At 34.5% G+C, this 24,253-nt stretch overlaps 1 protein-coding gene across 1 annotated transcript in view; it reads right to left on the reverse strand.

Annotated features, from left to right (window-relative positions):
- Nucleotides 1–2,735: 2,735 nt before the first annotated feature.
- LOC112860807 (NEDD8 ultimate buster 1) overlaps nucleotides 2,736–24,253 on the reverse strand; it is an 80,043-nt gene continuing 58,525 nt past the window's right edge. Inside the window, 12 exon segments of the mRNA XM_025924025.2 lie at nucleotides 2,736–2,840; nucleotides 2,842–2,882; nucleotides 2,885–2,994; nucleotides 2,996–3,161; nucleotides 3,164–3,202; nucleotides 3,205–3,530; nucleotides 3,532–3,605; nucleotides 3,608–3,656; nucleotides 3,658–3,711; nucleotides 3,713–3,855; nucleotides 3,858–3,904; nucleotides 3,907–4,196. Of these exon segments, the coding sequence (XP_025779810.2) occupies nucleotides 2,736–2,840; nucleotides 2,842–2,882; nucleotides 2,885–2,994; nucleotides 2,996–3,161; nucleotides 3,164–3,202; nucleotides 3,205–3,530; nucleotides 3,532–3,605; nucleotides 3,608–3,656; nucleotides 3,658–3,711; nucleotides 3,713–3,855; nucleotides 3,858–3,904; nucleotides 3,907–4,196 (1,444 nt within the window).

Here is a 24,253-nt window from a genome sequence, read left to right on the forward strand (position 1 = left end):
GCCATTACTCTGTTCAAAATCTTCCATAACTTATTATTACATACATACTATTACATACAGAATTAAATGCACAATCATCTAGCTTTTTAGACCAAAGCCTAGACCAAAATTTCTCCACTATCTTGTCTTTTACCAATCTGATCATTTCTCATAGCACATTCTTCCTTCCTCAATCAGTTACAGAAATATTGGTCACCCTTTAGAATCAATCTGTTTCTAAATTCTTATTAGAAGGGAAAAAGTTGGGGCACCTGGGTGGCTCGGTCGGTTAAGCGCCCGACTTTGGCTTAAGTCATGATCTCATAGTTCATGGGTTCCAGCCCCGGGCAGGCTCTGTGCTGAGCTCAGAGCCTGAAGCCTGCTTCAGATTCTGTGTCTCCCTCTCTCTATATCTGTCTCCCTCTCGCACTCTATCTCTGTCTCTCTCCCTCAAATATAAATTTTTTAAAAAATAAAAGTTTTAAAAATAAGACAAAAGTTATTGTCCACCTTCTACCCCATTTAATCCTAAATGAATCTCAGAATTCTTTTCTCCAACATGCCATCAAAATAGTGTTTGAAGAATTGTGGTATATTAATGGCCTCACTATTTTATGCATCCACACAGCTATACTCTTCACTATTTGACTTAGATGTTTATCCCATTTAAAATGTTGAAGATATTTTTCCACCCCCTGACTTTGAATTTTGCAAATAATTCGCTTTAGCCAATTGAATGTTAGCAAGTATAAGTTGACCAATGGCTAGAAAGTGCATGAGCAGTTGGGATTTCTATCCTGTGATACAGCCAACTCCATGAGAAAAATATCCCTGGCCCAGACACCTAGTTCCAAAAGAAGAATTTAGGACATATGGAGAACAGCTGAGACTATCCAGATTCCCCATAAGAAAATGCCTAGAACTGCTGTGTGCCCAAACAAATTGTATTAAATAATTTTTTTTCATGAAGACAATGATACCTTTTTATATATAGATTATATGACTAAAAAGAAGGAGTTCAAAGTTTAAGATACTTTCGTTTCCTCTTTGCTATTTATTATAATAGAAAATGAAACAAAAACTTTAAAGGCCATGCTCTAGCTTTGAAAAAGAAATTTTAATTAAAAACTTCAGTGACAACTGTTTTGAATAAAGGCACTAAAATGAACAAGAGCCTAATAACCAAGGATGATAGTAGAGAAAACTGTGGTCATCTTTGGGAGTGTGAGTGGAAAGGAAAAGGAAGGCAAGTGAAGAGATATTCTGAGAAAGTGAAGAGGCAAGTGAAGAGATATTCTGAGAAAGGTGAAAGAGATCTATTCTCAATATTGACCCATTTTTCCTTTCTCTATCTTCCCGGATATCAGTCTACTCCTATATTCAAAATCCTGGTGCCTATGATTCATTTTCCTCTATAACCTCTGTGCCTGCCCTTGCTAGTCAACATGTAGCCAGGATGGCAGGGGTCAGCAAAAGGAGCTTGAGGGTTTATCAGGGAGAGACCTGTTGGGGATTAGTGATTAATGAGCTACAGAGTGACTATTCTTGCTAAATTTAAGAATATATTTTATCATAGAAATAAATTCATTCTGGTTGCTTACGTTTGAAGGCATACAACACATTACTATGGCTCCAGTTTATTACTGAGGTGAAATAATAACTTTGGTAGGCAAAATAATAAAAATGTCAGCCTCATATATAACATTGCTAATTTGAGATCATGTGTTCCATGCATTGTTGAAACTTTCACACAATTCAATTTTTTTAGAACCCCACCTATTCTCAATTGAGGATGGTCTGCATATATTAAAATCATAATTTCTAAAAATCCCATCTTGCATAACAGGCTAAGTGCACAAAATCCATAGCCATCAAGTTCTGTAGAAGAAATAAAAGAAATAGTTCTATTATTTAATTTTTAGATGATTTAAAAATATTATGAATTTGAATCAAAATATATACATAGATAAGTAAACCAAAAAGAATACATGGATTATATTTAATGTTTTATTTGCCGCCACAAATTGGAAATGGAAAAATTATGTAATAGTAATTTATTATAGTAACTAAACATTGAAATTCAGAGGCAAATAAAATTATGCATTTTTAGTGCCAACATAGAAACTAGATGAGCAACTGTTTACATTTAAATATCTTTATTCATTTGAAGTAATCATAATTTGATTCAAATATTATTTGCATTTTTATTTCTCACAAAATATTCATATTTTTAAAACCATCTTTTGGCTAGATATACTATAAAGTTTTGCCATACATAATATAATTTAAGTCATAGATTTGAAAGAGAGAGAATCTGCTTTGATTATTTTACCATTTTTTAACATGACAAAGTTAAATATATTAAGAGGGACTATTATGAAGTGTCTAGACAAACACTAATATTTCTTAAATGGAACCCGAAATAAGGAAAATTCTTTGTGAAGATTTTTGGACTTGAAGATACAACTGTCAAAATTAGAAATTCAGAATGATGCTACCATGTCAATGCCCATATGCACCAACTGGCTAATATTTTACAGAAGGCTTCTTAAAATTTTTTTAACGTTTATCTATTTTTGACAGAGAGAGAGAGACAGAGGATGAGCAGGGGAGGGGCAGAGAGAAAGGGAGACACAGAATCTGAAACGGGCTCCAGGCTCTGACAGAGCCTGATGCGGGGCTCAAACTCGCAGACCATGAGATCATGATCTGAGCCAAAGTTGGACGCTCAACCGACTGAGCCACCCAGGCACCCCTTACAGAGGGCTTTCTTGACGGTTGTTGGTATCAGGATCTGAATCATTTAACCAACACACCTGGTGATTGCTGAGAGCAATCCTCAGGGCCTGATAGAGAGCCATGCTTGGCTACAGTAGTAGAGTAGCCCATTCCTTTCAAAGAGTATTTTCTCCAGTTAACGTCTTTTCTTCTTTGTCCTCTTTTCTTATTTGGGCCAAGTCCTCTCTTTGGTTGCTAGTGTGGGTGGCTACCCGATCCATGTGCTTGTCACATGCCTAGTCCAAGCCAGGCTTCCTCAGCAGTAACTCCCAACTGCAACAAATTGTGAACTTGTGACAGATCAATACAGGACTGTTTAAAGTGTTGATGTGCCCTATTGAGATACTCACAAAGTTCTTCACCATTTCCATCATGATAATTTCAGACACCCAGAAGCAAGTAAGTCTTAAAAACAGTACCTTCTCTTTCCCACAATTTCCTTTATGTGGTTCAGTCTCTGATAGTTTTTCATCACAGCAATTTTAAAGGAGTTCTAGGATAACTTTATTTTTTTTTTTCCTGCAATTTCAAAGCATCCCAGTTGTTCCAAGTAGAAGTAGCTCCATGCTGTATCCAGCTGGAGCACTGCATAGTTATTCAGTTCTCTGCAACACTCAGAAAATGTGTCAGTGTCCAACAGACACAGCAAGACTACTCCATATTATTTTCTTTTCAGGAAAGCTCTGCCCTATTGATGATATCCCATAGGTAAAATAAGGGCTTTTCTTTCTGATGGAGGAATTCTGGTTGCTCTGCCTGTCTGGTTAGTTGCATGTTGTTTCTGGATTTACCACCTATTCAACCCTCTCTGATAATCTTCATAGTCTATAAATCCTCCAAATTCTTCTTATTCTTTTATTTTGGCTTTATTTTCCTCTTCTTCTCCAACCTGAAGTTTATCTCACATCCTCTTCAGACTGCTTTAGTTAGATCACTATAGTTTTTACATTGTGTTACTATTCGTTCTTTAAGTGTTTCTCCTAATTGAAGTTCTTTCTCATTTATGACAATTTTGATATAGTTTTATTGAAAGCCAAAGGTTTCAGCTCTGTTAGACTTCAGTTCTCTGCTTTTAATATACAACCAGTCCTCCAACAAGTGGGTTTTTTTGTTTTGTTTTTTTTACCTTTTCTTAGTCTTGAAGGTGAAAATACTCAACTGTGGCAATTCCTATTGTCTTATAATTTTCATTTCCTGTTTCATGCTCAATTGCTTTTTAACATACTTCTTCTATTATCTTTCCTGCTTTACTTTTGCAACCTACTAGCTTGTCAGAGTCCTTAGCAAGGTCCTTCAATGCCAAACCAACTTCTTCATTTTCAACTGTATACAAAGATCCCCAAAGTTGCACTCTGTCTTCCCTTAAAAACTAGGTCAGGTTTGCTTGAATTCCGTGCCACCCTGCACCATCAGGGCTTCTGCAGCAACCCACCAAGTACCTGGATGCAGAGGCAGCCGTGGTTTGTTTTCATTACACATGAGGACCCCCGTGTTCAATGTACTTTGATTATATGCCAGTGCCTGTAACAGATGTTCCATTCACTTTTGCATTTGTGTCTCATTACCTTAAAAAAATAAAATACAGTGATTTTACCTATTTGGAGAATGAGATTTCTGAAAGTTAGGAAGTTAACTGTGAAAGCTGTAAATCCAGGATTAAAGATGTTCACATACGATTTTCTAATTTCCACCAATAAGATTCTTGACTATGTTTACATTGTGGTGATTTTTCATATTTGAGGACATATGTTTGCTTTTATATGGGCAATACAAAACCAGCAGAAAGAAAAACAAAAGTTGTCCTTTAACTTCTATGTACTTGGGATTCAACCATTCCTTACTAAGTATACTGTCCTATCTGTTAAGCTTCTCTCAAAGTAGTGGGGCATAATTAAATTACCATGGTAGCAGGGAGCAAGCATATATGAACAATATGAAATATATCCAGCAGGGAAATATGGGTACAAAGTAAAGTGACCCAACTGCAAATGTTTTCTCTCAAAGTAGAGCCTTGTAGGTGAGGTTTGGTAGAGGAAGCTGTTAACTTTAGTATCTATTGTCTTTACCACTTGATTGTAATAGCTCCTTGTTAGTAGGGGTTCCATCTTGTTTGCTATTGTATCAGCAGATCTCTGAGTGTTAAGCTGAGCACAAATGTTATTTCTCAAATGAGTGAACACTCAATAAGATGGATTGATAATTGACTTGTCAATATCAACAAGATCCAATCTAGGAGCCTAAATATGAGAACAAGCTCTGGTCAATGAAAGAGAGACAGTATGCTTATCATACTGGTAAAAGTTTCAGGTTAGGTCTCTAAATATAAGGGGTAATAACAGGAACTTGGCAAGGAATAAGGACAAAGCACATGTTTAATCCTAGAAACTCTGTGCCAAAATGTGGATAAGACAGATTGATAAGGTAAAATGTAAATTTGTAATAACAGTGAATAAAAGGTTTTTCTCTAGATTCACTAAAAAATGAGTCACATTAACTAAGGTGTCTCCAAGGTATAGAAGCTTAGAAACTCTGAATAGGCCAAAATATCCCTGTTGGATGGAGGTCTGGGCAATCTGAGACATTTGGAAACATATTCTGCTTCTTTCTGTACAGGTTCAGAAACTGGTGCAAGAATGATTTGCATGCAGGAAATCTAATTTTCATGTATTGACAATGAACTACTTTATAGTTCCATTTATTCAGGGTGACTCTGAATCCAAATCTGGATATAAACATGTTGACTTGACATAATTATCAATGGCATAACTTTGTTTTCCAAAATGTCTCAGTTTGAATGATAAATTAATTTGGACTTTATTGAAACTTTATTTTACTCATGTTTATTTTACTTATAAGACTTTGTCTGTCATATCTCCCATAAAAGAATTCAAATTTCTGGACAATGGCCATGCATTTCCCATGTAAACACAATATGTTATAGTTGATCGCACTGAACTCTCTCTTAAAATCCTGACTCTACTCCTAATGTGAGGTTGGGCAAATTATTTTAACTTTAACTTTAGTTTTATTGTCTATAAAGTAGAAATAATTATAGTACCTGGTATACAGTTTGAAAATTAAATAATATACAGTTTGACATATATGTAGAAGGCTAAGCATTGTGCTTGGAACATATACTACTTAGTAACTTCGACAGTTTAGTTATTATAATACAAATTAATATAATATACTATAACAGATGTTATGAGTTCACAATAAAAGTTATAACTTCCAGGGAAAGGGGACAGGATTGAGTTAAAAGGGGAAAGGATTGAGTTAATTAAAATTTATGGATAAAGGAAACATTTATGTCAATGCAGTGGAGGACAATCTCATGAAAATGAAAGAAACATGAATAAAATCACAAAAGAAAATGTATGTTTAATGCAGAAACTGATAGGTGATTCATTTGATAAAATTTCAGAATAAGTAAAAATGAATAAAGGGCAATAAATTGTAATAAATAATATGAGGAGTATTTACTTGGTTTTCCAGCTCTAAATAGGTCCTGCCTGAATTTGAATCTTTTTTTTTTTTTCACTAACTAGATGTATATCTTGACTAGATAAACTAGACTTTGTATGTATTATTTTTTTCATCTAGAATATGTTTCAGCAGAACATGTTTCACCTAGAATATATTTCAACTAGAATATGAAATAGTCATTAGAATATGTTGACTAATAGCTTCTATTTCATAAGGTTTTTTTGAGAGTTAAATAATTCTCATATATAACACATACATAGTACAAATATACACATACACATATATATGTAATATTGCTTAAAATAGCTATTGACATGTAGAAAGTGTTCATTAAATGCTAGATACTTCAATATCAAAACTGTTAATAATATAATCAAAAGATATTGTCAAGAAATTGATGGGATGGGTTCATTGGACCTGATGTCTTTAAGCTTTAAAGGAAAGCATGCCATTACCTTAGGAGACATGAGAGGATGTGGATTCAGGCTAAAAAGATGAAATTTACGGAATAGATGGTATTAAATTTAAAGTGCTGCTGGGGCATTCAGTTACTGTTGTTCAGGTGACAAGAGTTTTATGGCTAATGGCCTTCAGAAATGATCAGAGATCGAACTACGGAGTATGCTTTAATGAAGGCTGGGATGCATGGAGACTCACAATAGAAAGCACAGTCATAGATAAAACAACTTGCCCAAAGCCACTGTGCCAATAGGTGGTAAATTGGGGACTCAGGGGTTAGTTTGAGAAGTGTGGAAATTTCTTTGAAACTCCATTACCTATAGAATGGTGGGATGGGGTTAGAGAATTCCTTTCTCCCCCCCATCAAGAAAAGTCCCTTAATTTTTACAGAAGCTCTTAAAAAAAATTAATGTTTATTTTTTTTTGAGAGAGACAGAGCACGAGCCAGGGAGCAGGGAGAGGAAGAGGAGGGGGGACACACAGAATCTGAAGCAGGCCCCAGGCTCTGAACTGTCAGCACAGAGCCCGACTCTGGGCTCCAACTCATGAACTGTGAGATCACAGCCAGAGCCAAAGTCTGCCTGAGCCACTTATATGCCCCTTTACAGAAGTTCTTAATTTGGTTTTGAGCATGGACACTGGATTCAGCTACAATTTATCTGTTAACACAACCAGAAAGATTTGATTCTGTGGGCCTTATACCACCTTAAAATTATTTTCAAAGACGCTAGATTTTTCTTTAATTGACTGTATTATCAATTTCTCTGAATGGATTCTTTTTTTTCCCAAAAGTTTATTGTATTTCTCCCTTTTTCACTCCTTACCAAAGACAAGAAATATTTATTCTAAATGAAGTTACTGAGAGGAAATTATGCAGAATTTAGCAGCTTTCTCTTGGTTTTATGGGGTTCTTACGTCCTTATCCAACTAGAAGTCACAGTTATCTAGCTCTGCTTGTGACTGAGTGGTTTCATTACTGAGCTGAATAGTGTGCCCTCCAAAATTCATGTCCACCAGAACCTGTGAATGTGACGTTATTTGTAAATGTGATCTGAGCAGATGTAAGCAAGCTAAATGAAGTCATACTACATTCAGATGGGCTCTAAATCCAATGACTGTGTCCTCATAGGGAGAGGGAGATTTGGAGAGACACAGAGATATGGAAGTAAGAGGATTATGTGAAGATGAAGACAACAATTGGAGTGATGCGGCTATAGTTGAGGAACACCAAGGATTGCTGGCCATCACCATTCACTAAGAAGAGGCAAGAAAGAATTCTTCCCTACAGCCTTCACAGAGGAATGGTCCTGCAGACATCTTGATTTCAGATTACTAGCAACTAGTACTCTACAAGAAGAGATTTCTGCTGTTTTAAGCTACCCAGCTTGTGGTAATTTATTATGGAAACCTTATGAAACTAATCCTGGAGTGAAATATTGGGAAATTGATGTAGTCCTATGCCAAGTTCTCCAAATAGCTATAACAGGGATGCATACATATGCTTTTGTCTTCTTTTCAAATATACACTTGGGTAGGAGGATGAGGAGAAGGGGGAGCAGGTGTGTAATTTGTTCTTTCATTAAAATATCAACATAATGTTTCCTCACTAGGGAGGCCAAATTTAGGAAAATAAACTATATCAGCAATTATAAATAAACTCTGGAAAATTTGCTGAAAAGACCTTTCTAAGACTGAACAAAGAAAATTGTCAAATACTTTGGAACTATATCCTCCTAGAATTGCTTTGGTTTCTGGTTTCGAGGCTACTCTTTCAGAGTAGTAATGCCATTTATAAATATATAATGTCACTTCCCCTTAGCCTATGAGTCCCATATTTGGAGGGGCCATATGTATTATGCAGGCTGTTTTATCCCTTATCTCTTGAACAGTGTCAGACACATGAATACTATTCAATAAATACCTATTTATGGGGGCGCCTGGGTGGCTTGGTCGGTTAAGCGTCCGACTTCGGCTCAGGTCATGATCTCACGGTCCGTGAGTTCGAGCCCCGCGTCGGGCTCTGGGCTGACCACTCGGAGCCTGGAGCCTGTTTCGGATTCTGTGTCTCCCTCTCTCTCTGCCCCTCCCCTGTTCATGCTCTGTCTCTCTGTCTCAAAAATAAAATATAATGTTAAAAAAAATTTAATAATAAAAAATACCTATTTATGTTAATGTTTTTGGGACACTAAGACAATGTTTGTTTTTTTTTTTTCAATATATCATTGGAAAACCCAAACATATGTAGCCATGACAATGGCAACATATCTAACAGGAGAAAGAAATAGAAAATTAGGGGAAAATAATACAAATGGCCAGTAATCTACATATGTAAAAGATTTTGCTTCAAAACATTCAAAAGAATAAGCTAATAAGTTTCTATTTTCTCCCCTTGATTGTAAAAATAGGAAAAATAATGATACCTAAGAATAGACAGAGCCTGGAGAAAAAGTACTGGCCCAAGTGGTAAAAAGAAGGCCACTACATACACTACATGCTCAAATAAAATTAAAAATAAAACAAAAAAACACAAAGCAAAACACAGCTCTACCATGGCTGTTTCCAGATGGTCGCATTTTATTTTATTTGTTTGTAATGCTAATCTGTTCATCCTAAATATGATTTCATAAATATGTATATGTAGTTTTATCTTAAAACTACAAAAATAAATATGTAATTTTATCTTAAAACAACTAACGGTCCATAATACCTAATGACAATCAATTTAAACATAATAATGTTGAGTCCTAAGCACTGCTTAGGACATAGCCATTGTTTTATAAATAGTAACTGCCATTACTGCCATTGTTGTTATTGGAAAAATGATCACGGGACAGTGTGTGCTATGAGACAACACAGGACTAAAGATGGGATTTGGGGAATAAGAATGTTTACAATCTCAGACAAAAATTACATGTGTGAGAATTTACATATACCCATTAATGAGACTAAGAAAATTTTTCATTGTCTTATGTATTTTATAATTAAACATATAATGACTAAGGGTTGGATATTCTGTGAGTAAAGTGTGATCTATAAGGAAGAAGTAAATCAACAATCTTCAGAAGGGAAGGATCTGATAAAATGATCCAAATGACTTAGTAGATGAAGTCAAGTTTAGATTATTCTAACTAATGGGATGTAGCTTTAATTAAATGCCTTGAAAGTCAAGTAGCCTCTTTTAAACTAGAATGTTATCGATTTAAGTACTACTTAAATCCAATAAAGATACAGTTGGATGTTCAGGTATCTTGGTTTTACTTTGGAAAATTCTAATGTAAGGGAAAATATATATCTGGCTTAAGACCAAACTGTTAAATCTTTTAAAACCTAGAGTTAATTTTAAATTGAATAAAAATATTTGTTTTTTAAATAATCAGGTATATAAGTTATGGGGTTGTAAAGTTGGTATCAGTATGCAGAGCCAAAATTAAAAAAAGGTTCGGTAAACGACTAATGTTTGGTAAAAAGAGTTTGGTAATCACTCTTCAATTTCACTAACAACCTTTTTACCATAAACTCAATTCAATAGGCATTCATTGAGAAACTTCTACTTATATGTTTTCAGTAGTTTAGTAGGTTCTGAAAGTACAGTGTTGAGGTTAATGAAACAGTATTGTAGATCTTATGACATAAGACTAGATTAAAGTAATATCTCACTCAATCCCCCTTGAAATAATTTTTATTAAAAGTTTACAACTGATTTAATAATATATAAATAATAGAAATTTGAGGTTCCTGTTATTATTCAGAATACATTTATTAAGAATTTCTTTTTTGATTTTCCAATATTATTTAGAGGATAACATGAATATTAAATTATTCCCCCACTACTACTGCCTGCCATGTTCTCATTTTCATAAATCTATTTATCTTTGTATCATGAGCGTATTTACAACAGTTTTCCCATGTCTATGTAATGATAGCATAATGGGAGGAGTTGGGGTAGAAATTTCTTTTCACCTCCCTATTTACGTACAGATCAATAAACTTGGATTCAGAGGACCATCACCATGGTAATATTAAGAAGATTAACAGTAAGAGTATATGTACTCTTTTGCAAATATGTAAGTATTTGCAATTAAACTATCTATTCTAACATTGTGGAAATTGAGGTCATCAGTATAAGTACCAATATTCTCTACACAATTACACTGAAAAGTGAACAAAGAGGAAATTATTTTCCTCTTGTTTTCAAAAGAGAAAATGTGTACCTCATGAAATAAATTATTTTCCATTCAAAAGAAGGGCCCTCTAAAACTACTTCAAAATGTGTGCTTTTCTTGGGACAAGTCTAAAGTAGACATTGGGGACACAAATGCAATTTGAAACGTTTCATTTCTACATTACTTCTATAGTCTCTGTTATTACAGCTTCTCTCATAGTTAAAGAAGAAATGGAGCACTGAACTTTGTGTCAACAGAAGGGAATAGAAAAACAACCCTCAAACTCAATACTGTTTAGTCCAATTTATGAAGTGATTTAAGGCAGGTAATTCAGATACTGGAAAAACTGTCTTTCACTTAAGTACCAAAAAAATCTAATTTAATGCAGTTGATATCTTCATTTCAGCCAGGAAAGCTGTTTCATCTTCATTTTAGCCTAGATTGCTACTATATGAAGTGACAGTGGCTTTACATGCTCTGGTTGTATATTTATTTTTTGAAAAGAGCTGAGGCGCCATCATTTTTCAATTTCATTTGCCATTTCATTGCTTATTCTAGGAAGGCTCAAAATGTGAAATGGACATGGTGATCTAATTATTTTAAATTAACTCAACTTCACAAAGAGGAAATTATGATTAGTTAAATAATTAGCACATGTCTAAACATTGAGACTGTTAACATGTCTCCCATTCTGATATTTTAAATAAATTGAAAATATTTATTAAAACCCATTCTATGAACGCCTCCAAGTAATTGCTACTAAGATTTGAATGCCAAGTCTTTTTAATAGGGTTTTTTTCTCTCTTCTCCTCTGTAACGGGGTATTTCTGTTTCTACCTACCTACCTACCATCATTGTCTATATCTCTCATTTGAAAAGATCAATTATTGCTAAAATACTGAAACACACAACTAATGAATGGTACTATAAAAAATTTAAATATAATATAGGTAAGCATTTTCTTTCAACAAATATTAGAATCAAAAATGAAACTTCATCTTAGCAAAGAAGTCAGATAATTCAAGTGAAAGGACACAGGAGAATGAGAAATGGACTTTGAAAATACAAGGTGTAGCTGTAAAACAATGATGTGACTATACTTATTACCTGCCTTCTATCAATTTTAGTACATGCACAGCTTGTTCATAAATTATTTACTCGTATCTTTTCTGGCATGAAATGCTAACTTTGTAATATATCTTGCATCTATTCCTTTTTTCCAGATGTGGTCCAGGCCCTCAGTGTCTTGTAGTCATACTAGACTTATCTCAAATTGTTTTCTTGTGAAACAATTCATCTATCCAGAATTTAATGATTACTCTTCTCTGGAATAATTACATTTTTTCCACAAAATCATTACATCCATATCCCACCACCACCTTAAAGTTACTAAAGTGTAAACTACATTGCTTAGAATTAAAGTAATTTTTATCATCAAATCAATCTAGTACTGCTTTAATTTATCAAGAGTCTGCTGTCTTTATTTTCAGATATTACTTTTGAGGAGTCATCTTTCAGATCTAGAAATGTAGATGTATATGAAGTAAATAAAGTCAAAAAACTATACCTTCTAAAGAAATGACTCAGAAATTTAAGATAATACATATATGTAACTAGGCACTGACTATCAAAACAAACAAATGACAACAACAGAACTCTACAATCCAGGTATTCTGCTAGAACTCCCTGGTGTTCACTTCCTCTTATAGGATGTTTACTCTCCTATATTACCATTACTATGTTCATTTCACCTATCGCTTTTTTTTTTTTTTTTTTTTTACTTTACTTCTGGACATGTGATTCTTATTGAATTAGACAATCTTTGTCAATACCATTACCTGGCAGTATCAGAAAAACTCCACATTTACTTTCCTTGATGCCTGTCCTATCCAGTTTTAACAAAAGGTGTCCACAACTCCCAAGTGATGAAATCCATCAGTGTGGTGATATGACTGTTAAAAACGTACACTATACAGGGGCACCTGGGTGGCTCAATCGGTTAAGCCTCCAACTTCAGCTCAGGTCATGATCTCATGGTTCAAGGGTTCCAGCCCCCCGTTGGGCTCTGTCCTGACAGCTCAGAGCCTGCAGCCTGCTTCAGATGATGTGTCTCCCTCTCTCTCTGCCCCTCCCCCAACTCTCAAAAATAAGTAAACGTTAAAAAAATATGCTATACATATCAAATATCAAAAGAAAATACATAATATTCCAACAAGTCTGAAGAGTGAGATAAAATACATATTTAAAGAGATTTGTGGGCATGAAAAGTAGAGCATAGGGAATATAGTCAATAATTGTGTAATACACTTGTCTTGGTGAATATTTCTTAACATATATAACTGTTGAATCACTATGCTATACCTGGAAATGATATATGTCAGCTATGTTTCAATTATTTTTTTTTTTAATTTTTAAAAGAGGATATTAGGACACAGAGAGAAAGACCATGTAAGGACAGGGGTAGAAGGCAGCCATCCACAAGCCAAGGAGAGGGGCCTCAGAAGAAACCAACTCCACTGACATCTCAATCTCAGACTTTTAGCCTCCAGAACTTCGAGAAAATAAAATTTCTTTCTTCTTTCTTTCTTTCTTTCTTTCTTTCTTTCTTTCTTTCTTTCTTTCTTTCTTTCTTTCTCTTTCTCTCTCTCTCTATTGCTCTCTCTTTCTTTTTTACAGGGTTAGATTGGCCTCACACTGAAAGAAAATGGAAATGAAGAATTTGAAAGCATTTGACGTCAGCCTGTTAACAGGGCCTAGTGCATTATATGGTGAGTATGACGTGATCAGGCAGGCCCTACTTGTGCAGACAGTACCACCAAAATACTCTCTCAGATAGAGATTTTATAGAATCCAGTTTTGACAACTGTGGCATGAAGTGAACATAATTTCAAACTCAAATATAAATCAAAGTAAAAATAAGTATTATTTATTGGTAAGAGTGAGCTAGATTCGCTCAAACCCTTTCTGTCAATATCTGGATTGGTCCTGGGCTCAAGATTCATAGTAAAACATCAAAGTTTCAGTGAAAAAAAATATATGTGCAATGACTTAAATTCTCTGAAATATTCACATCCATAAATATTCAGGGGTTTTCTAGTCTCTCCACAACTCCACTCATAATGTTTACATGGGCCTACCTTTCCTACCTACTTTGAACAAGAGGGTAATTTTTTAAAAATGTGATTCTGATTATGAATTTAACTAATCTGGATTTTTCTTTCTTTACAATGCAAAGATATTAGACGTGAGCTTTGTCGTACTCTGAGAGGGGGTTGTTATATGCCACGAAAATCTCTAACATCCTTAAATCTAAAGATCATCCCTAAAGTGGGAATGATAGTATCTACCAAATATATTTGCTGTGAGGATTAAATGTCAATTGTTTGTAACATAATAACTGTTCATAATATGAATTCTTTTATTTTCTTGCTTCTATCTCATACTTTGGTTATATGACTGTTACCATGGATAGTATTTATTAGCAACTTCTCAAATTAATTAAATTCTAGAAACTATAAAGTAAGATGTTAAGTTCTCATCTTTAAAGGTGAATATCCTCCTTGCCTACTTTTGTTTGTTTGTTTATGGGTTTTTTCTTTTTTTTTTTTTTTGCATAAAGTGATTATTTTTCAAGTTTACATTGTTTTTCCATTAAAACTCATGAAATGCACCAAAGAAAAAGCTACATACAAAATACAGAGAATAGTGCTTTACCTGGTGTATGTTAAGGAAACCATAGAAACATTATTAAAATCATGAATGACTGTAGCATTTAAAAAGCCTAAGTACATATTCTGAGAATATTAAAAGCCCACCAAAAACATATTTGGTTTTCCAAAGACATTTTGCATAAGAAATTCTTACTATATTAAAATATTTGTTCATCAAATACAAAAAAGGAATTAGGAGTTTACAATTAATACTTGTGTGGATAATGGAGACAGAGTTGTCATTTATAGTACAGGGCTGATTTATAACCTCAGATGCTCTGTAAAAATGGTTGCTTCTGCATATTTTAAGAAATTAAAACATTAACATTTGACACTTAAATACATCAACCTTCTCAAAGTTTACCTTACACTAAAATAAAAACATATAAATCATACCTGTAATTGTTTTGAGTATTCATTACTTAAAAACCTCAAGAATACTGACCTTTTAAGAAAATCAAGTAAAAAAAGTTAGGTTTACTTACCTAAGAGTTAAGATTAAGTTTAAAATAAAAAATAAACCTGATGAAATATTCTTAAATGACTCTGATTCTCCAAAATGAATATAATGAGCTTTAATATAATATATGAGCTTTTTGTGTGTTCCTGATCTGATAGCAAAAGATCTCTGGTTAGTAGCCATCCGTTTTAACTTTTAGTTAGATGATGGGTTGCACCATAATCTGGTCAATACTTAGTTCCCCTGCGGTCTTTTGTGAGCCCTTGTTACTATTAGTATTTACAATTTAAAAATAAAGAAATTAGATTCCAATAAAGTAAGTAATTTTTCCTTGATCATCCTAAAGGTAAACAGCAAAACTTGAGTTCAAACCAACATGTTTGAATTCAGAGTTGGTGCTTTTCCTACAACGTATTATAGAATTATTGATGCCATCCTGGCATATTTAGTGTAGAATAACAGAAAAGTACTTTGAGCTGCAACTTAATACAAAATATGCATTAATTCTTAAAATAAAAGGAGTGGTTGCCTAAAAATATTATGCTTAGAATGATTTTGCTTCTTTAATCAAGTGAAGCAAGAAAACATTGATTTGATTTCAGCCTTTAAAAAACAGATTCCTTTCTTACTATACGCTTGTTTTTCAAATTTTTATTTAAATTCTAGTTAAGTCATCTATAGTGTAATATAGGTTTCTGGAATAGAATTTAGTGATTCATCACTCACATATAATACCCACTGCTCATCATAACATCTTAGTATACACTTTGGTTTCCTAATTAATATGTAGATAAATAAAGATTAGATGTTATAATGTGCTTTTGATAAGAAATATACTACCAGTTTCAAGAAAACTCAAAAGCCAGTATACAAAATAATTATTTACTTATTCCAACTCTTTTCCACTTTATTGGAACTCTTTCCACTTATATTTTCAAATAAGAAGTCTTTATATTTAGACATTTGAGAGAGTGTACTCTTTCAAGATCACTATAAAACTGCTGACTTGGGGTGCCTGGGTGGTTCAGTTGGTTAAGCATCTAAATTTTTTAAAGAGTATTTATTTGGGGGGAGGGAGAAGGGGCGGAGGAAGAGACAATACCAAGCAGGCTCCTCGCTGAGCTTGGAGCCTAACATGGGGCTTGATCTCAAGACTGTTGGATCATGACCTGAGCCAAAATCAAGGGTCAGATGCTTAAGTGACTGAGCCACCCAGGAGCCCCAAGCATCCAACTCTTGATTTCGGCTCAGGTCATGATCCTGTGGTCCTTGATATCCAGCCCTGCATAGGGGCTCTGCACTGACAACGGGGAGCGTGCTTGGGATTCTCTCTCTCCCTCTTTCTCTCTGCCTTTTTTCCACTGTACTCACTCTCTCTTTCTCTCAAAATAAATAAATAAACTTAAGTAAATAAATTAAAAAATAAAACTGCTGACTCATTTGTGTGATACAAATATGTCACAATCAGAAATACAATTATGAGATCAAAGATCAAATTTTGAGAACTCTTATTAAACCAGTGAGCCTGATGTGTTATTGGGATATCCAAAGTACATTTTGTGGGCCCTTCACGAAATTTATTTATCCCTCTGAATTTGAATGAAAATAATATGAGTCCTGGGGCTCCTGGGTGGCTCAGTTGGTTAAGCAGCTGACTTTGGCCCAGGTCATGATCTCACAGTTCGTGAGTTCGAGCCCCGCATTGGGCTTTGTGTTGACAGCTCAGAGTCAGGAGCCTGCTTCATGTTCTATGTCTCCCTCTTTCTCTGCCCTGCTCCAACTCATGCTGTCTCTCTCTGTCTCTCAAAAATAAATAAACATTAAAAAAACTTAAAAAAAGAGAAAATAATATGAGTCCCTACATCATACCTTAGAAACACTTCAGAGATGTTCAAAATTTTCCTGAGGTGTCGATGACTGCTTCAGGCTCAAAATGCTTTTTGCCAACTGCTTCTCAAACTTTTAAATTAAAGCTTTGGCGCTATCCTGATAGTGTTCAAGATCAAAAATGAGGCACAGTAGAAAATGATAGAAAGTCACTTTCAGAATACTTTCACCTTGACTTATAATTTTATTATTATAAATTTAAGTCACTACTTAACTAGATGTGTATAAAAAGGTAAATTACAATGTGCTCCAAGGATTGGAGGATTGATTTCAATAGTAGAATCCCGGGTTTACGTCCCAAATAATTTTAAGAAGATTGTTGGATCTAGCAATGCACATAGATAAAAGCTCACTTCTTGTGGTAAAGTACAACATTAACATAGTCTTCACTCACTGTCATTGCTTTTTGTTCGAAAGTATCTTCAATGATACAATGATGCTAAAAGTCTAATCTCTCTTATACACAACACACACAGACACACAAAACACACTAATGCAATTTCTCTCTTTTAGGAAAATCAAATTTAAATATGCAAAGTAGTTCTAAATTCATCTTGCAAAAAAATCCATCTTCATATATATGTAAGAAGGATCACCTTGAAAGATTGTGAGGCTAATATTTTCTCATTTTGATTTCTAATAGTTCTTATTTTTCCTCAAAGTTTTCTGCCATGCTACTTGTGCTTACTGACTAGACATGCATCAGGCACAAACACCATTTTTTTCTTTTTTTTTTTTTTTTGCTTACTATGTACAAACTCTATATTTAGTTTTGGCAAAGACAAATATGACACATGGCATCATTAATTGTTGTGTTTCTTGACATGGGGAAATTTTTAAAAAGGTTAATTCTGTAGGGGCACCTGGGTGGCTCAGTCGGTTGAGCGCCCGACTTTGGCACAGGTCATGATTTCGCTGCCCATGAGGTCAAGCCCTGCGTCGGGCTCTGTGCTGACAGCTCAGAGCCTAGAGCTTGCTTCTGATTCTGTGTCTCCCTCTCTCTGCCCCTCCCCTGCTCATGCTCTGTCTCTCAAAATAAATATATGTTAAAAAAAACACTTTTTTTAAAAAAGTTAATTCTGTAAAAGTAGTCAGCTTCTGTTAATCAAAAGGATGCTTCTCAGTTCTCTCTATCTCTTGTTTTCAAAACCTGAGAAGCACAGTACTGAAAAAATACATTAGACTTTGTGGTGTCTAAAGTGATTGTCTATTTACCAACTGTTTTTCTCAGTCAAAAACTCAGAGGATCCAATAGTGTAACTAATTGTTCAGAGGACTGGGAAGACGTTTGAACAAATAACTCCACTGGGGTACTCTAATGGGATATGTGAATTGCGATGGAGACAGTATACATGTGTCTGAATGTGGTGTTTAGGGAGGTTACAATTAAGGAGATGGCCTTTGGAATGATTCTTCAAAATAAAGACATTAACACTAAAGAAAGACATCCCACACAGTCTAGTCATGAACTTACGTTAAAATAAATTTGGACGTTTGGAGTATAGGATGCATATAGGGTAGGTACAAAGGAGGGCAAGAAAATATATTTGAAGAACAATTACTTCACTGTAACTGGCTAAGTATTGGAAAAACCATCGCTTATTGAAGCAAGCATAGATATTACTTTACCCCATGGAACAAAAAAGAAAAGCTCAATACATTTAAAAAACACATTGGATTTACTTTAATTCTAAAACTTGATAAAGAATGAATACAAGAAATTAATGAGAAGGAAACTATATACTACCTGACTTATGGAAAAGTCCTAATTAAATTTTAGAAAATTGATTATTACAATGTAGCAAAAAGAGAAAAACCTTACAAATTCGTCAATATGATTCAATGCATACACCAATCAAAGAAATTAAACATTATGATCCTATCCATGGAGGTTAGCAAAATCCAACTGTAATTTCTAAAAATCAAAATAAAATAAAAAAAAATAAACAGAGTATGGTTATTTTGCAGTTGTTTTCTCTGAGGACACTGACAATGTTATTCCACTAACTTTTAACTGCTGTTGTTGATGTCTGAGAAGTTACCCATGGGTCTGCCCTTCTTCTAAGTGATCAGTCTTTTCTTTCTGGTTCCCTTTATCTATCTTTGTTTCTCTGAAGTTTCACTATTATGTATGTCCAGGTTTGATTTTCTTTTAATTTATTCTGTTTGAGGTTCATGGGCCTTATTTGGTAAAATTACAGTGCCTTAGATTTTAGAGAACTTCCAGTCATTGCCGGAATACACACTTCTTTCTTTCTCATTATTTGTATTACCTCTAAAGTAACATCAAGCTAAAAGGCATTGGACTTTCCATTCTTTCTATCATCAGTGACTCAGTGTCTTACTGTTTCCTATCTCTGTTGCATTATTACGTGTTCTAGATAATTTCTTAGCACGACTTTCATGTTTTAGTTCTATCGTATGCTCACTTTCATCTGCTCTCTAACTCTTCTATTGAGTTTTACATTTCGATTACTATGACATTTTTTTCCTAAAAGTTTTAAAAGGTTTTTTGTACTCATTATTATCTCTTGTTTCTTGTTCATTTGAACATGCTTATTTTATAATCTTTATTGGACGCTCTATATAACTAAAATCTTACAGGACTCATTCTTCTATCTAATATCTATGGTTTTTTTTTTAATTTTTTTATGTTTACTTATTTTTGAAACAGAGAGAGACAGAGCATGAATGGGGGAGGGTCAGAGAGAGAGAGAGGGAGACACAGAATCTGAAGCAGGCTCCAGGCTTCGAGCTGTCAGCCCAGAGCCCGACACGGGGTTTGAACTCACAGACCGTGAGATCATGACCTGAGCCGAAGTTGGAGGCTCAACCAACTGAGCCACCCAGGCGCCCCTCTAATATCTATGTTAACTTTCTTGTAGCATGTCTTGTTTCCATGTTGATTTTGTGATTTTGACAGTGAACTGAAAATTCAAAAAAATACCTAAATATCTATCTATATATCTATATAGGTATAGATATATAGATATAGATGATATATAGATATAGATAGATATAGATATAGATATAGATATAGATATATAGATATAGATATAGATATAGATATAGATATAGATATAGATAGATATATAGATACAGATGCATTCAGTTCTACCAGTCATTTAAAGCACTACTAACCCAGGAATCTGTTCATTTAAATTCACTTATTAGAGGGGCGCCTGGGTGGCGCAGTCGGTTAAGCATCCAACTTCAGCCAGGTCACGATCTCGCAGTCCGTGAGTTCGAGCCCCGCGTCGGGCTCTGGGCTGATGGCTCAGAGCCTGGAGCCTGTTTCCGATTCTGTGTCTCCCTCTCTCTCTGCCCCTCCCCCATTCATGCTCTGTCTCTCTCTGTCCCAAAAATAAATAAACGTTGAAAAAAAAATTAAAAAAAAAATAAATTCACTTATTAGGTATTTTTGACCAAAAAGTAGCACAGATTTAGAATACAAAATCATGTGAGGATGGGCTCCTGGTTATAAATGTCCAGGAGGATTTTATCTCTAGCATCAGTCCATACAGTACTATCAGAATGGAAAAGTGTAGTTTTTATCATTGTATTGTAGATTTATTTTTTATAGTAATTTACACAGGTGCATCCCATTGAATCCTAAGTTTTTATTAGTTTCCAATTATATTCTCGAACTTGAGTGAGTCCTAGACCTTTTCTTCATCCACAGAAACAAAAACTCAACTTATCTAGGATTTAGCAGACACCAGCGGAGTGAAAGTTGACTTGGGTGCTTAATTGTCTCCCCAAATTTCTAGTTTCATTTTGTTTTTAATTCCTTACAATTTTATTTGTCCCTCAGACTTTTAGATTTTTATTGTTTATATTAGCTAATCAAATATACTAATGTAAACTGAAGCATGCATTTCAAATAATTCTGATCATAAATATTTAGCTGGATTCTTTGGTGAATATGGCTTTTAATTTTGGGAAGGATAAACTGTCCTTTATTAGTTTATTATTGTACCTTATCTTTAGTGTTTTCAACACAGAATTGGCATGTATGTAAATGGAATGTGTATTTGTTTATTTGTCATTTTCTCTTAATATTTCTTGACCGTCTTTTTGTAAGTGTTTCTTTAGCACTTTGTTTCTCACAAATATTCCTTAGTTGGGTTTTATTTTGAGTATCAGAAGCAACTCAAATAATATAAGTTTCTTATTAGAATTTGATTTTCTCCCTTATCCGAGAAGTGTGGAAAACCAGGGCATCAATTTGGTCAGAATGTCAGGCTTCTACATTCATGTTGCTCTACCGTATTTGGCTTCCATCCCCAAGACCAAGTCAGGTTCTAAAGTTGTTTTTGGAGCTCGAGAAATTATATTAACATTCAACCAACAGAAAATTAGAAAAAAAAAGATACTCTAATGTCCCTTTCATTTAAGGTCAGTTCCCCCAAATTTCCCAAATTAGATCTTCTTACATTTTTTGGCAAAATTTAGTAACATAGCCACACCCAGCAGGATGTAAGCCAGAAATATTTAATCTTACTAACTGCTAAGTCTTCTGAGTTCCAACCAAAATCTATATAAGGATATGGCTTGGAGTAAAAAAGCCATTTCTTCAATCTGCCAAGGTTCCGAACTACACATTTAGCCACCAATTATGTTTCCTTTAATAAGGCTTCATTCATTCTCTCTCTATGTAAAGACTGACTATCTAATTCTAATAGAGTACTTCTCTCTTGAAGGATTAGAAGTAGAAAAAAATGGACAACTAAGGCTGTTATTGATTTTCAACTATTCCCCCTAGTTCTGCTTGTGACTCTATCCAAAAATGTAATAGGGGCACTTGGGTGGCTCAGTTGGCTAAGCATATTTGGCTCAGGTCATGATCTCATGGTTCATGGGATCGAATCCCGCATTGGGCTCTGCTTAGGATTCTCCCTCTCTATTTCTCTCTGCCCCTCCCTTGTTCTCTCTCTCTCTCTCTCAAAATAAATAAATATTTTTAATATCATAATGTGACTTCCATTGTTTAACAAGCATCATCAGATTGCCAACCTATCTTCTTCTCTTATTCCAAAGCCATGTATAGGTTCTGTCATGTGCAGTATTCTGCTGGGTTCTAATTTTTTTCAGTTTTGTCATTAGAGTCATATGAGAGTTTCAAAACATATTAAATAACAGGAGTTTAAACAGATAGTTAATTTTCCCTGATACTGAGAAAGGCTGGAAGTTGGCATGCTGGTACTGCTATGTCCCTGCAATTCTACAGGGATGCAGACTCTTTTTATCTTGTTCGTCTACTTGGCAAAAAGTTTCCATTGCAAAGGTCTGGCGGATTTCCATCCACTACATCCACACTCTACTTGGAATGAGGAAAGAAGAAGAAAACTCTCTAATGCAAATGATACTGCCTAGGATTTAGGGACTGCTTCTGCTTATACATCTGGGAAGGAAAGAGTTAAGAATCCAATCCACCTTAAAGGAAAGAAAGAAGTCAGTGACCTGTTTTAATGTCCTTTTAGGCATGTTAATCACAGACTTCCTGGCAAGCAAACTAATGATATTTGCAGGCAGCAGAGTCTGTATCTATGGGACACATTTAGCAGGAGATACTTAGCAGGTTGTCTAGGATTGTTTATAAGAAACAAACATAAAATCTATGGATCTATGGGGAATGGTTCCCTGGAAAATGTCACTGAAGCTCTATCACTCACTGAATATAAAATGGAAATGTTTTATAACTGAAATGACTCTCTTCTGTGTAAGATTTGCAGTTGCACACATCACCTGAAAGCTCACACTGAAGTCAGGATAGAACAAGTTGGATGCAATGAGAAGTAGCCTGGGAAGCTCATTGTAAGTCCTCGACCAATTTTTATAACACCTTGCGATTATCTGAGTACTTTAAATTACTGGTAAAGTTTAATCATGGGTTAGATCTTTGATTTGTCTGAGGCTAATTTGACAAACCAGTATATTATAGTATCTTATTTTTATTGGCCAGTACTTAGGCACATATGAATACAACTTGGGCAAAAGTCTACTTATATTTTGAGAAACCATGTGCCCAATGCAACATGAAGAAATCCAATGTTACCTTAAAAAGGAGATGATTAATACTGGAAGACAACTAGAAACCTCTGTAATTTACTTTGAAATATATATCCTATAGAAACTCTCATAATATGCATCAAAAGGCAAGTACGAAAACGTTCACACATTGGAACTGACATGTTTAGAATCCTAAACAATAGTGGAAAGGGTTGCCTCTGTTCTTTTCTCTCGTCACCTGCACAGTTGCATCAGCAACAGTTGTAGAGGTCAAGAGAGCGAACCCTGGTCCTCAGCCTTAGGATCACTGGGAGTATGTCAGCAGGTCCTTCCACAGATATTCACTCAGGCCAAAATGGTTCTTTTTCTTACATCCCTAAGGGCCAAAGTATCTCTAGAAAATGCTGTCTTATTCTTGTTTCAGGGCTTTCCACAGTTGGTCACTAGGTTTTGTCCTCTGGTGTCAACTGTTCCCTCCCAGTCTAGACCATTGCCCATGATTTTGCTTACATCATAACGATATATCTGAAGGGATTCAGAGGACAGAGAAGGCAGCGGGCATGCAGTCAACATGCTGAGGCTTTCTTACACAAACCCATATCGTTCATCATTTTTAAAAGTAAATATAGTATATATAATTTGATTCTGTTTTCATAAAGTAGTTGTTAGCGTATCTAGATCAGTATATTAAAATATGCCTGGTTGACTTAATGCCCAATCTGTTGTTACTTCTGAGCATTAGAATTGGGATTTTCAAATATCATTCTGTTAGTGTCCTACATTGTCTTAATGCTTTAAATAATTACATAACTTTAAAATAAGATATTTTTACGGATCTCTTAAAAAATAAAAGTGTGTACCCTATGAAAACACAGACTTAGGACAACATCCCTGTCGATAACGGCCCTAACCCCATGCCTACAAGACATTCTGGAGATACAATGGTTTGCCTCATACTTTGTCAGAAATTTGACAGAATTAAAGATTATTTTTAAAGAATTTTATGTTTAAAAATATTTGTCTTAATAACATTATGATTTTCTATGCAAATAGTTTATCATCAAAAAGAATTGCACTTCAAATTAAGCATAGTATGTCACATCGAACCTTTCTTGCAAAATATAAACACTTCTATATCAATATCTACAGATCCTTTCATAAGACAATTTAATGTTACAATCCACAGATACATTCACAAAACAATATAATGTTAAAATCCAATCCTGCTAGCATAAGTTTCCGTTTAAATCACAATGAGTGTAAAGTCAATGCAATCCAAATTATCTATTAAATCTGTTTTGCATTCAGCAAGCACCTTT

Source organism: Puma concolor, chromosome A1 (genome assembly GCF_028749965.1).
Source record: "Puma concolor isolate L17-30 chromosome A1, mPumCon1.1.hap2, whole genome shotgun sequence".
NCBI classification, from domain to species: domain Eukaryota; kingdom Metazoa; phylum Chordata; class Mammalia; order Carnivora; family Felidae; genus Puma; species Puma concolor.